General features: G+C 51.5%; 1 protein-coding gene across 1 annotated transcript in view; it reads right to left on the bottom strand.

Moving 5' to 3' along the window:
- The window catches only part of RYR1 (ryanodine receptor 1), a 129,268-nt gene that overhangs the window by 61,815 nt on the left and 53,994 nt on the right, over positions 1-13,459 (bottom strand). Inside the window, exons 46-66 of the mRNA XM_006761445.2 lie at positions 13,266-13,386; positions 13,010-13,179; positions 11,098-11,318; positions 10,915-11,005; positions 9,610-9,750; positions 9,076-9,239; positions 8,882-8,960; positions 8,588-8,677; positions 7,994-8,134; positions 7,607-7,681; positions 7,430-7,505; positions 6,740-6,863; positions 6,169-6,284; positions 4,955-5,022; positions 4,735-4,856; positions 4,230-4,279; positions 3,516-3,576; positions 3,187-3,425; positions 1,511-1,592; positions 802-932; positions 255-587 (exon numbers count right to left, since the gene is read on the bottom strand). Coding sequence (XP_006761508.1) covers positions 255-587; positions 802-932; positions 1,511-1,592; positions 3,187-3,425; positions 3,516-3,576; positions 4,230-4,279; positions 4,735-4,856; positions 4,955-5,022; positions 6,169-6,284; positions 6,740-6,863; positions 7,430-7,505; positions 7,607-7,681; positions 7,994-8,134; positions 8,588-8,677; positions 8,882-8,960; positions 9,076-9,239; positions 9,610-9,750; positions 10,915-11,005; positions 11,098-11,318; positions 13,010-13,179; positions 13,266-13,386 — 2,695 coding nt within the window. The remainder of the gene's footprint in view (positions 1-254; positions 588-801; positions 933-1,510; positions 1,593-3,186; positions 3,426-3,515; positions 3,577-4,229; positions 4,280-4,734; positions 4,857-4,954; positions 5,023-6,168; positions 6,285-6,739; positions 6,864-7,429; positions 7,506-7,606; positions 7,682-7,993; positions 8,135-8,587; positions 8,678-8,881; positions 8,961-9,075; positions 9,240-9,609; positions 9,751-10,914; positions 11,006-11,097; positions 11,319-13,009; positions 13,180-13,265; positions 13,387-13,459) is intronic.

The raw sequence follows: 13,459 nt of genomic DNA, 5'->3' as shown, positions 1-13,459 counted from the left end.
CTAAATCCTGATCTAACCCACTCCCAGGTTCCAGCCTGGGAGAAATTCAGAATCCAGCCTGGAGGACTCCCCGGACTCATCCTTTCAGCCCTGAGCCTCTCACCCCTTGTGATGACCCTTGACCTTCAATCCCGAAAAAACCTAGACTCTGACTCCTCCCAACTCCCAGGAGACCATGGAGCCTGGGATCTCCCTTTCAGACTGTTAGATCAAGGGGCCCCAGCCCTCCGAAGCTTAGTGCCCCCCAGACCCACCAGCAAGCCGTTTCATCCATGAGGCCTCGTCAATGCCCAGGTTATTGACGATGATTCGAAGGATATTCCCCAACAGGGAGTTGAGGTGGTCAGAGGTGACAGCTGTGCAGGGTGGGAGGACCCCAGCGGGCAGGGTGGGTGGGGGCACCTCAGGCCCGCGCTCCCACCAGCGGGGCAGGTAGCTGCACAGCATGGGAAGGGTGATCTCGATGACATGTGGCATCTCTGTGTAGCGGGCCCCCGACTCGGCCAGCCCCCCGATGTCTGCCATGAGCCGCTCCAGCACTGGGATGTCAGGACACATCTCCTCCACGCTGTTGGGGAGCCCCAAGACTGGGGTGCAGGGAGGGATCAGGGCATGCCAACCCATCACCCTCAGACCTCAGTGTCCACACCACATACTAGGGTCCCCCATAAGCCCTGGGATTCCCCAATCTGGAGCACACCCAAGCTTGGGAATCCTCAGTCCCTCAGAGCCCAGATTGGGCCACACTGCTCCCAATGTGGACTGGAACCCTGACAGCTGCCCTAGCCCCACACAACTTACTGGCCCTCTCCCGGGGAGACTTGGTGGTGTACACTGAGTAGGCATTATACTCGTTCAGCTGAGGTTCCAGAAACGCCACAGGCATGGCCGCTGCCAGGCAGGCCAGGCACTCCCCGAGGGCTGGCCGTAGCCTGAAAGAGGATGCTCCTTAGCTCCCATGTCCTTCGCCTGGACCTAGGTCCCAGCCCCAGCCTCCACAGAAGGGACTCTCCCCAGAACCCTTTGGAGCAGAGTGCTGCTCACCAGTGGGCACAGATATGGCCTTTTTCTCAGGCTTCTTGAATGCCCTCTTGCTCCACCTGTGCTCTTGGCTCAGGAGAGCCCACATGAGCACTGCCAGGGCCCTCCCAGTGCCCCAGTGTGCTATGGCTCCTGTGTGCTACCCTCGTTTCTGCAAGCCCCTTGTCAGGGCAAGCTTGTTCCTCAGCAAAGAACACCCTGGCATCTGGGCCAGCAAGAGCCTGGTCATGCCCCGACCCCACTCAGCCCCAACCCCCAGCGTGGAGGCCTCCATTTCCTTTGCTGGCCTTCACCTGAGTGCCCTCATGTGGCCTCCTTGGGGAACTGCATCTGCCACAAAGTGCGGCTGTTGGAAGACTTTGAACATCTCCCCTGCTTTTCACTCACCCCCAATCTTCTCTTGCGCCCTCCCCTCTCTGAGGCCCCAGAGTGCTCATTCCAGCCCCAAACTATGACTGTTCCTTCTTACTTTTCCACATAAGAGTTTCTGGTTGTTCCCAGAGAGTAGATGCTGCACAGTGTTCGGTAGCATGAGACCTGGACGTCATCCACTGAGAGAGAAAGAACAAGGGTGGAGGATGTGCCCACCACACCAGTGCCCCAAACCCCTCCCTTATACCAAATGGTGGGTAAGAGCAGGGGCTGCATAGCTGCCTGCCATTTACTAGTTTTGTGACTTGAGCAAATACCACTCTCTTGGCCTGTTTTCCTACCTGTAAAATGGAGATAATTATAGTATCTTCCTCACGAGGGTTATTGTGAGGATAAAACCAGTTAATACTTGGAAAGCAATTAAAACAAGGCAAACAGCAGGCACTCGATAGAGGACTCATGGATCTTTGATGATAGTGATGGATACTTTCCAGAAAAATGCAAACACACCTGCAATCCTGGCTAGAATTTCAGGTTAGCCACCCATCCTCTTTGGATGGTCAGGTTAAGAATCTCAAATGTTCACAAATGTCACAAGGCAAAAAGCAGGCAGGGGGACTGTCCTAGATTTAAAAGAGACTATAAAGCCACGAGAGAAACATCACTGGATTCTGAATTTCTAAAAAATCAAAGGCATTTTGAGAATAATAGGGAAACTTAGATATAGTCAAGTTAGGGGTGATTCTGATATGTGGTTACATGAGAGAAGGTTCTTACTTAGGAGACACAAGCTGAATATTCAGGGATGGGATGTCACTATGTGTGCAACTCATATTCGAAAGCTCAGAAAAGTCTGCAGATCCTTTCATCCGTAAAGTGAAAAGTAAAGCAAATGGGGCAAATTCTTAACAATTCTCTTCTGTTGACGTTTCTGTATAGTATTAAAATTTCCAAGTAAAACGGAAATCCCCATCCGAGTTCTACTTTCCTTACTAGGGTTTTTTAAAAATGTTTTATTGATTTTAGAGATACAGGAATGGAGAGGGAGATAGAAGCATTGATGAGAGAAACATCAATATTAATTGATTGGCTCCCCCCTGCAGGGATCGAGGCCCTTGGTAGAATAAACATGGCAGACACTGCTAATTGACTCCCAGCACCTGTTCTTTCCTACTATCTGTACTTCTCTTCTTCCTAGACCTCCAAAATTTAGCTCTACACATGGCCTCCAAGAATAAAGGCTACTTTCCCAGCCTCCTTTGCAGAAACATGGGCCACATGCTAAGTTCTGGCTGATGGGACTGATGTAAGCAGGAGTGATTCAGACCACTTGTAAGTTGTTCCTTTAAAGTAATTGAAGTGCCCTCCTCTTTGCTTTTCCTCCTCTCCTACTGGCTAGAATAAGAATGTAATGGCGTGCTATCTCGGACCATGTGGATAAAGGCAATATTTCAGAGCAGAGCAACAAAATGAAGGGAACCTGGAGTCCTGACATTATGATCCACTTACAAATAGACTGTTACACAGGACAAAAATACAATTCCATCTTGCTTAAGCTATGTGATTTAGGCTCTGTTGACAGGGCTGCTGAAGTCATCCTAATTAACTCATTCTGTTACCTACTAATTTACTGAATGCACACTTTTCTTATGGCAATACATCCACTCAATAAATACACATTTAAACACCTGATGATTCTATTGGGCACACAGGGACGGGTGATGTTGGCTGAATTGCCCCCCCTCCTCCCCACTTAGGGTCAGTAGTGCTTACGGATGACATCATCTCCAAACTGGTGCTGGGCGATGTGCTGGAAGAGGGTGGTGAGGACGGGTAGCAGGGCCACGGTGGTGTAGGTGAGGTTCTGGCCCACGCCCTTCACCTGTGTGCGCGCCTGGGACACCTTGCCCAGCCTCAGGTTCTCTACCATCTTCTCGATGTCCTCGGAGGCGCTCTCAAAGAAGGAGCGGAGGCCGGCCTTCACGATCTCAGGGCCTGACTTCATCACCGTCCTAGGAGGGAAGTGGGGGCACCCAGTTCTAGAGTATGAGAGTTTAGATTTCAGAGAATCTAGGAGTGGGCACCATGACCTGTAGCCCTACCTGGCATCCAGGGAGCGTGCCAGGATGTGAAGACAGTTGACAACAGCTGGGGCATCCGTCCCTGAGGGATGAAGACGAGCTTGGGTGAAGGAAGGACTACAGGACAGTACCTTCATCTACATCAGCGGTTCTCAACTTGTGGGTCGCGACCCCTTTGGCGGTCGAACAACCCTTTCACAGGGGTCGCCTAAGACCATCCTGCATATCAGATATTTACATTATGATTCATAACAGTAGCAACATTACAGTTGTGAAGTAGCAATGAAAATAATTTCATGGTTGGGTTACAACATGAGGAACTGTATTTAAAGGGCCAGAAGGTTGAGAACCACTGATCTACATCCACCCCAAATTACAACTCGGCACCCCCACTCAGACTCCCATAGGCTTCCATTCTTCCCCATCCAGGCCCTGACCACCCCCCTCCCCTTCCTGACCCTCCACCATCCAGGCCGTGACCCCTCGGGCCTTCACTCTCTGGTGATAAGCCTGTTTTCCCTGTCCTGGCCTGTGAGCTCCATGAGGGCAGGGCCCAGGACTGTCCCAGTCACTGCCCCCAGGTCTACCCAGTCCATGTAGGGTCGAGGGGAAGAACACAGTAAAGGCTGTTCAAATTAAGGCATGAACCTGGGCCAACTTCTTCAGGGTGGGGTTGGTAATGAGGGGAAGAGAGGGAACATTAAGAAGAAGGGCTTAGGGAGCAAAGTTACTTACCAAAGAGAGAGACGCGGTGACGAACAAGAGCAGCAAGCTTGCAGAAGAGGCTAATGATAGAGAAAGGACAGGGGAAACAGGGTGCAAAGACTCCAAGGGGACAAGGGCAGTGATGACACAGTTAGAGGAGGCAGGCATAGGGAGAGGGACAGAGACAGAGCCACGAGGAGATAGGATGATGGGGAAGAAAAAGAAGAAGACAGGAGGGGTGGGGAGGGGCAGAGATGAGTAAGTTTGAAAGTTACTGGCAGTAACTGGCATGTTGGGGCGGAGTGGGCAACAAATTCATCCAGTTTGCCTGAAAGTCCCATGTCCTGGGAAACACCTCGGTCTCGGGCACAACAGGACAGTTGGTCACCCTGCCCTTTAATTGCCTCTGCAGATGGAGGTAGTCAGTGCCCCGCCCCCAGGACAGAGCCCCTAAGGTCCACGGTAGGAGTATAAGGTCCAGGATTACAATGCTGTGAGGCCATGGGGCTGGGTCAGAGGTCAAAGGGCAGCCCACCTGGTGATCATTTCCTTCTCCTTATTGGAGGCATGGCCACCACTGCCCAGCACTTTGGCCGGAGTGGACAAGAAATACAGGCAGTGGTTGGTGAAGTACTGGTTGATCAAAGGGAGCAGGATCTGAAGAGTGAGGAGGAAGAGATGAGTGTGACTGAGTGAAGGGCAGAGAGAGCCTATCCAGTTCCCAGCCTCCTCCAGCTTCTGAGCCCACCGCTCACCTTGGCAAAGAACTTAATCTCCTGTTCGTGCGGGGACTTTTCTACTCGCCCACTGCTGACCACAGCCTCTGGGGGGAGCAAAAAGGGGTCATGGTGGATTCGAGGCTAGTGAACTCAGGGTGTTCTGATGGGGCAGACTTAGGAGAGGATGGGAGATAAATTCTTCACATGAAGTCACCTTGTTGGCTCCGAAATAAAACTCTCTCTCCTACCTTTCATCTGCTGCCCTAACTCTTTGCTCAAACCCTTCTTGAGGCTGAGAATGGGGCAGGGCCATGGAACATCCCCCTCCTCTCCTATCACAAGCCCTTTTCTTCCTGAACATCAATACTGGCACTGAGTAAATTTGAAATAAACGAAACAAGAGGTCAATATTAAAATGGAAATCAATTTCAAATGTAATAATAATGGTGACAGTAATAATTAATACTATTAAAATAATAATGCTGACCCTAATTATTATAGACTTGCTATTTCTTGGCACTGTGAGAAACATCCTTGTACCATCTCCTCCCACTTTGGAGGTCTGTGTACAGTGCGTTCTCACTTAACACCCTCCTTAGGTTCTTGGAAACTGCAACTTTAAGCAAAACAATGTTTAAGGACACCGACTTGACCGTAGGCTAATTGATATAGACAAGAGTTCGGTTCCTATGGTATATTTCTCATCACCAAACTTCTAAATAAAGACCCCAAACACTTCCAATCTTAAACTTTGAAATAGATGTGAGCTCTACATACACTTAAGAAATCACTCCATGAGCTGCCCCTGCCACCTCTCTGGCCCCATTTCCTCTCACTCTTGCCCTCAGTCACTCTGGTGCAGCCAAACAGGCCTAATATTCATAGAAGGGGCTTCTCAGAGTCTTTGCACTGGCTGTTCCCCTGCCTGGAATACTCTCCCCAGATGTCCACACGGCCCCTTCCCCAGTTCCTTCAAGGTCTTCGGGAATATTCCCCTCTGCACTCGCCTTAGCTGGCTCTATTGTAGTCTTTCCCTCATAACATTAATCACCTTCTAACACACGAAGTGATTTAGTTATTTCTGACATTAATTGTCTGAATCCAGGACAGGGATCTTTGTCTGTCTTGCTCACTGTTTAGTCTCAACACCTTTAACACTGTCTGGCACAGGAATTATATGAGGCAGGAAGGAGACACGCGTGACCGGGCTCCCAGGTAGGGCAGGCGTCAGGGAGGGGACTTCTCCGCACCCAGGTGGGCGATAAACTCCTGGGAAATGTCCATCCAGCGTAGCAACTGCTGCAGGAAGCCAAAGGCGAACCGTTTCTCAATGGAAGATGTATCCAGCTCCATGTCTTTAAGGCCTCTGCGTGGATGGGTGAAGGGAAGGGTCAGCTTAGACCCAGAACGCCCTGTTTCCCATCCTTCTTGCGCTCCGACTCTGCTCCCGCAGGCCCTGCTTCTGCGGGTTCTGCCTCATCCCAGGTCCCTGGAGTTTCCAGCTCCTCCCCGGACTAGAGCTGCTTCTTACCCCAAGCCCCACCCTTTTAACACCCCTCCCCCTCTGGCTCCACCCCATTTGTCACTCTCCACCCTCTTAGCTTTCTCCCCCTTTCTGGTCCCGCCCCCACTCTCCAGACCCCACCTTCTTAGCCTCTTGCCATCTCAGGTCCCGCCTCTGCTCTCCAGACCCCACCCTCTTAGCCTCCTCCCTTCTTTGGCCCTGTTTCCCCTACACTGGCCTCAGTTCTCCCAGCTGCTGCCCTGTGGGTTCTGCCTCTCTTCCCCACTGCTCTCAGGTCTGGCTCCCAGCCCATGTACCTGGTGACTGCATAGCCATTCATCTGCAGGAACTTCAGCAGCTCCTGGGCCTTCTCTCTATCTCGTGCCTTCTCCTTGGCAGTGAGAGTGTCGTAGGGGACCAGCAGAGGGTGGGTCCCACCACCTGGGGTGGCAAAGACCAGAAATCAGGGGGCTGGGAGGGACCCAGGCCACTCTCATTGAAGTGCTTTCTGCAGTTGAAGGCTTATATAATTACTAGAGGCCTGACGTATGAAATTCTTGCATGGGTAGGGTCCCTGTGCTTGGCTAGAGATTAGGGCCAATCTGTGGGGCAACCGGCTGGCCTCTGCCTTGGTTGGCCTGGGGCCTGCGGGCTGGGGGCAGCTCCTGCATTGAGCCTCTGCCCCCTGGTGGTCAGTGCGCATCATAGCGACCGGTAGTTCAGTCGATTTGCATATTAGGCTTTAATTATATAGGATAGTAATAAAGACAGAGATAAAAATGACCAAACCATTGCTTTTGGATGTTCTTCACATCCTCACCACAAACCTAAGGTAGTAAATGCTATTATCCCCGCTGTACAAACACAGAAACAAAAGTTCAAGGGGATGAGAGCAGTTGCTGCAGATGGAAGCCACACAGCCCTGACACAGGCCCTGGCGGTCCAGAGCCTATGACGAGGGGACAGTGGAGAAGGGGGATCTGTGCAGGGGCGACGGGGCCTCTCACCCTTGGCCTCCAGCTCCTGCTTCTTCTTCCGCCCCCATGTGTTGTGGTAATTTTCCGCCAGCTGTTCTGCCATAGCCTGGGTGTGGATGCGAGAGTCAAGGCCCAGACTCAGAGGATGTCCTCCCCCACCCAAACAGACACCTCCATGCCCCAAGAGAAAAGATGAGGGGGTCTCACCTGCAGCTCCCGGGACAGGGTAACTCCGCTGAGGTCGGGTGGTTGGGGGTTGTAGCCTTCTCTCGGATCATAGGTCTGGGTGGACAAGGGAGAAATGGGTGGCTTGGTGGGTTAGCAGGAAGCCCATGCCCCGACCCAATATACACCCCTTCACCTGGCCCTAGGTCCCTGCTTTGCACCCTCTTGTTACGGCCCTGCCTCTAAGCCACCCCCTACTTTCTATTCTGCTGTCTCCTTTCCTGGGCCTTCTCCTGCACCTCATTGTGGGCCTTCCTCCTAACCCCACTTCACCTCCTGCCTGGCCTCACCCTCTCCTGGCCCTGCCCCTTATTCTAGCCACTCACCACCCCCTCAATGCCCAGCCCTCCACCCCGGACCAGCCTCCACCTGGGCACTTTGGGAGATCTTCCTTGTTTTCTTCTTCTCCGTCTTCTCCTCCTCACCCTCCCTGGCTTTCTCTATGGTCCATTCCCAGGCAATCATGGCTTTCAAGGACTCCTTGATGGGCCATCGATAAATCTCTTTGTCCTGGGGTTGATAGGAGAAAACGGAGTTGGTGGAATGGGGTGAGAGGGAAGTGGAGGTAAGAGGCCCTGGCTTAGCTTCCCTGGCTTCCAGTGTCCCCAAAAGGGGAAAGCCCCCAGCACGTGGCTAGGAAGTGGTCCAGTTGAATTTGGATGTAGGTCTCTTCCCTGCTCTGTAACAGAGCTTTCCAAACACACTCTCATTGTCCCATGTTACACAGGAGACTCAGAGAAGTTAAGGATGCTCAAGGAATCAAACCCAGTCTCTCCAACTCTTCCAGAAGGAACACTAAGAGTCCTGGGTTTAAGGGAGGCAGCCAAGTTCAAGGAGAGGCACAGTCCATGGAGAGGGATCCAGCTAGATCCAAGCCTCTGAAGCAGACTCACTCCTTCCTGAACCCCCAAACTTAGAGGTTTCATTTTGGACCCCCGACATTGGGCCCCAAGGCTTGGTCACCTTCTCTGAAAAGGTCTTATATGGCCTCAGCATGGGGTGGGTCTTCAGCTCCTCATCTACGTTCTCCCCATACGACCAGTTATTCTGGATCTGGAGGTGAAAAGGGATGGGTGGAGGCAGTGTTACCACACAGCTGAGGGTAAGAGCAAGATGAGGGGTAAACAGCAGGTTGGGGTACACAGAGAGGAAACCCTGGAGGGTTGTAGGTCTCAGGAAGGGTTAAGTGTCTCAGAAAAGCTGATGTTTTGGGGCAGGGGTAGGAGTTCCTGGGAAAGGGAGGACCCTGATGCCAACCTTGTCGAAGGCCCACTTCTCATGTGTGTACTCTGCGAACTTGTTAATGAAGGAGTCCAGCTTCTCGGGGATGATCACACTATAAGGGGGACAGGGTCAGCAGATGCTGGGGCTGGCCCTTCCTTCCATCTCTGACAGTCACATTCGACTTCTCTTTGCCCCGGATCCCACCCTCTCCATCCAACAGGCCTCACTTGAGGGTCTCCACAGGCCGAGGATCAAAGTTGCCTTCAGCATCCACTGTGGCCTTTTTCTCAGCCTTGGACGAGTATGAGGCATCCACGTAGTCAGGGGGCAGGGCCCCTGCGATGGCACACAGACAAGGCATAGCTATGCGGTACAGCTCTGGGTCATACTTCTAGGGATGCCAAGGACAGGGGTGTCACTGCAGGCCTGGCTGCGCCTGCAGTTCCTGGAGTCCAAGGACCTCAAATTTATCCCTGCCATCAGTCACCCTCCTCCCTGAACCCACAAACATGAATTACGAAACCCAAGCCTCAGTCCCATCTGGACCCTCAAGCCATCCTATGTAACCTTCTCCAAACTCCCAAATTAGAGGCCCATCCCATCTTCCATGACACCCAAATCAGAGGTCCAACTCATGGATTCTCTTTGATCTAAAGGACCTCCCTCGCTGAACCCCACATTTGGAGATTTCATCCTGAATCTCAAATTTGGACTCCACCCCTTCCAAACAGGCTCTGTCCAGGGTCCCCAGGTACCCAGACCTTGTGTGCCAGCGAATCAAAGATGCCCCAGAAGAGTTTCCTTGTGAGATGCAGCTCTTCCTCTGAAGTGATGCCGAAGTTGGCCCAGCCTGTGGGCAGGCAGTAGTACTTCCAACAGCGCTCGTAGTGGTTGGTAAGAAGCTGGATGGGAGGAAGGAAGAGGCAAGCAAATGAGGGGGCGGAAGAAGTTGGCAGGCAAAGGAAAGTCCGGGAGGCCCAGGGCTGCCAGTGCTTTTACATTTTGAAGGCCCAGGGCTGCCAGTGCTTTTACATAACCCTCTGGGTTATGTAAATAGTGCCAATGAGGGGAATAGTATGCTTACTGGGGAGTGGTCCTGCACAGTTTATTATACAAATTTAGCATTCTAATTTAGAGTCAGGATGGGCATTAAAGCAGAGCTGATTTGTCTGGTATTGTTTTACACAAATAATCCATGAGTAGTGTTATGTAGGAGTAAATGGACACATGGATGCAGTGGTTTGCTCTTACATCAATTGTCATGTGGAATAGAAACACTAGCAGCACTCCATACAAATATATGGTAATTGTGAAGAGGGCCTCCACCTTTAATATGCAAATTTGAAATAGGGGCTGATTTAGATGTATTATGCAAAATAGTCAAGACATCTGAGTTGGAGGTATCTCCTTATGAAAACTAGCATGGGGCCCCGCCGCATGGCTCAGTGGTTGAGCATCAACCTATGAACCAGGAGGTCATCATTTGATTCCTGGTCAGGGCACATGCCCAGGTTGCAGGCTCAGTCCCCAGTGTGGGGCATGCAGGAGGCAGCTGATCAATGATTCTCTCTCATCATTGATGTTTCTCTCTCTCTCTCCCTCTTCCTTCCTCTCTGAAATCAATAAAAATATGTTTTTTAAAAAACTAGCATGGAAATAGAAAATAATAATAGGAAAGACTGTGCAAAGATTCAAAATAGCTGTGGAACTGTTTATTAAAATAAATGTACTCATTTGAATAGTAGAAGGCTGGTGGTCTGGGCATAAGAATAAGCATGCTAATTAGGAAAAGCAGTGTGCCCCATGCAAATATATGCTAATTTATGTGCAGGTTGGCTCAATGTTAGGGAAATTAAACTTTAATTAGAGAGTGTTAGAGGCACCAATGACACAAACTGAATATTCTGGGAATCCCAGTATGCAAATGAAAATGCTAAAGAATGGCTTCATATCTGCAGTTTAACTGGCCTGCGGGGTGTTGATACAAATGAGCCCCATAGTCCGAGTGCAGAGCGAGCGGTGGGCGGGGCACGGAAATGAGTGAGCTAAAGAGCGTCTGCCCTCACCTTGAGCGGCATCTTCGCGAACTCATTAAGGATGGGCACGTCGAACACCAGGCGCCGCAGCAGGTGCTGCAGCATGGACGGGCGGATGTACCTGGGAGGACATTCAGCGGGCGGTGGGCTCTCACCTGGAAGCCCACCCCACCCCACCCCACGGCCCCGTCCTGCCCCGTCCCGGCCGCCTACTTGCAGAGCGCCATGAGGCAGTCCTCGATGACGTCACGCTGCGCTTTGGTGAGGGAGCGGCCCCGGGACAGGCGGTACACGGTGTGCAGCATGGAGTCCACCATGATGGCGCGGTGCTCGGTTCCCGCAAAGAGCGGCGCACACTTGGTGATGAGCGGCAGCACCGCCAGGCACAGGTATCTGTTCAGCGCCAGCGCCATCTCAGTAGTGCTGAACGTGGCCTGGAATGCAGAGTGGGTACTTCAGTCCTCTGTGGCTCCTGGGGTTGCCCTGGCACTGGCGCTGGACAGCTCTGAGCAAATGACCCAGGCTTCTGATCTTTACTCCAAACCTGCTCCTCCTAGTCTCTACTCTCTTACAAAAGTGGAGAGGCCAATTAATGAACACTCATTACCCAGATTTAACATATATTTGCATTCTGCAGTTTTCACCTTGGGCATGTTTATTTCTTCTAACCCTACCTTTTTCCCTGTGATATTTTCATGCAACATCCAGCCTATACCATTTTATCCCAAAATACTTAAATATGTATCTCCATTCAGACAAGAAGTTCTATTTAACACTCTATGCTGCCATTATCACACCTCACAGAATTAACAATTCTATATAATAAAAGGGTAATATGCAAATGGACCCTAATGGAGGAACGACCAGTTGCTATGATGTGCACTGACCACCAGGGGGCAGACGCTTAATGCAGGAGCTGCCCCCTAGTGCTCTGTGCGCTCCCACAGGGGGAGCTCCACTAAGCCACAAGCCAGGCTGAAGGCTGTGAGCACAGTGGTGGTGTCAGGAGCCTCTCCTGCCTCCTTGGCAGCACTAAGGACATCCGACTAATAGCTTAGGCCCGCTCCCTGGGGGAAGTGGGCCCAAGCCGTTAGTCGGACATCCCCTGAGGGCTCTCGGGATGCCAGAGGGATGTCTGGCTGCCAGTTTAGGCCTGATTCCCCAGGGAGCAGGACTAAGCAGGCAGGTGGACATCCCCTGAGGGGTCCTGGACTGCGAGAGGGCAAGGCCATGCTGAAGTACCACCCCGAGTGCATGAATTTTTGTGCACCGGGCCTAGTGTCTTCATATTCATTATCAGCTTTCTCCAATTGTCTTAAAAGTTGCTTTGCATTTAGCTGAGATTGGATCAGGGCTCCAGGAAGGTCAACATACTATGTTTAGCTGATGGGTCTCGGGTCTTTTCATCTGCAGTGGTCCCTTTTCCTCCCCCACTTTAAAGCTGTTTATTTGCTGAAGTAACTGAGTCATTAGTCCAGTGGAATCTCTTACTGATCACTTTGGCTGACCACTTCCTAGTGGTGTCAGTTAACTTGTTCCTTTGCCCCAGTATTTCTGACAAGCTGATGGTTATAGATTCAAGTTCCTGTATTCTTCTTCCCAATTAATGGCCAAGAGTTATTTCTCCCATCTTAAAGAAGAGCCTTCTTTTGACCAAGGTCACCCCTCCAGCACAGCACCATTTTTCTGCCTCCTTTGTTACCAACTTGTGTAAAAACTGTCAGCACTCATTGTCCCACATACCTCACCTCCCAGGCTCCTTAAACTCTCTCCAGTAAGGCTTTTGCCCCACCACCTTGTTGAAACTGTCAAGATCATCAGTGACCTCCATCTGGCCAAACCAGTGGTCAGTTCTCAGTCCTCATTGTACTTGGCCTTGGTAACTGTTATTAGTACTATTGTTGTGCACAGGTCTTTGTGTCTCCATGATGCTGAACCATCTCTGAGAATGATTATTTCTTATAACCTGAGGTGTTGGAGATTTCCACCCTGCCCCTTTCCCAGAACTCAGTTTTTCTTGGTTTTGTCTTCTATCTTGATGGTGGGGGAGGGAGGGTCAGGAAAGCTACACAATTTCAGAACACACTATTCCCACTGAAGTAGGGGGGTTGGCCAGGCTGCTCACCGTGTCCAGTGAGGCAGCTGCCCTCATGTCGGGCAAGAATCCCACGTCCAGCACATGCAGCAAGAAGTCCTGGTTCTCAATGCCATACACACGGTCCAGGAAGAGCACCATGGATGCCTTGTGGTCTGGCACAAAGGATGCGGACATCTTTGGCTGTACCAGAGCCCCATCTGTGGACAAGGACTCGGGGTCAGAGATGCCCTTCAGACCCACCATCCCCACCATCACTCCCTTGCTGAGTCCCACCCCCTCACACCTTTGCCTAGGGTGGGGATCTGCAGTGGGAGGCTGATGATGCCCACGAGGTCATCCAGGGGCACAAGGGAGCGCAGGATGGCACGGATCCGCAGGGCCTCACCCTTGCCGGCTTGGATTAGCTGGAGGGGAGAGAGGAGCATATCGTTGGGAAACTCATGACCCATTGGCATTACCCCACTCTATCCCCTCCTG

Source organism: Myotis davidii, unplaced genomic scaffold, assembly GCF_000327345.1.
Source record: "Myotis davidii unplaced genomic scaffold, ASM32734v1 scaffold1618, whole genome shotgun sequence".
Lineage (NCBI taxonomy): Eukaryota > Metazoa > Chordata > Mammalia > Chiroptera > Vespertilionidae > Myotis > Myotis davidii.
Note: the sequence above shows the minus strand (reverse complement) of the source record. Positions and strands in the feature narration are given on the sequence as shown.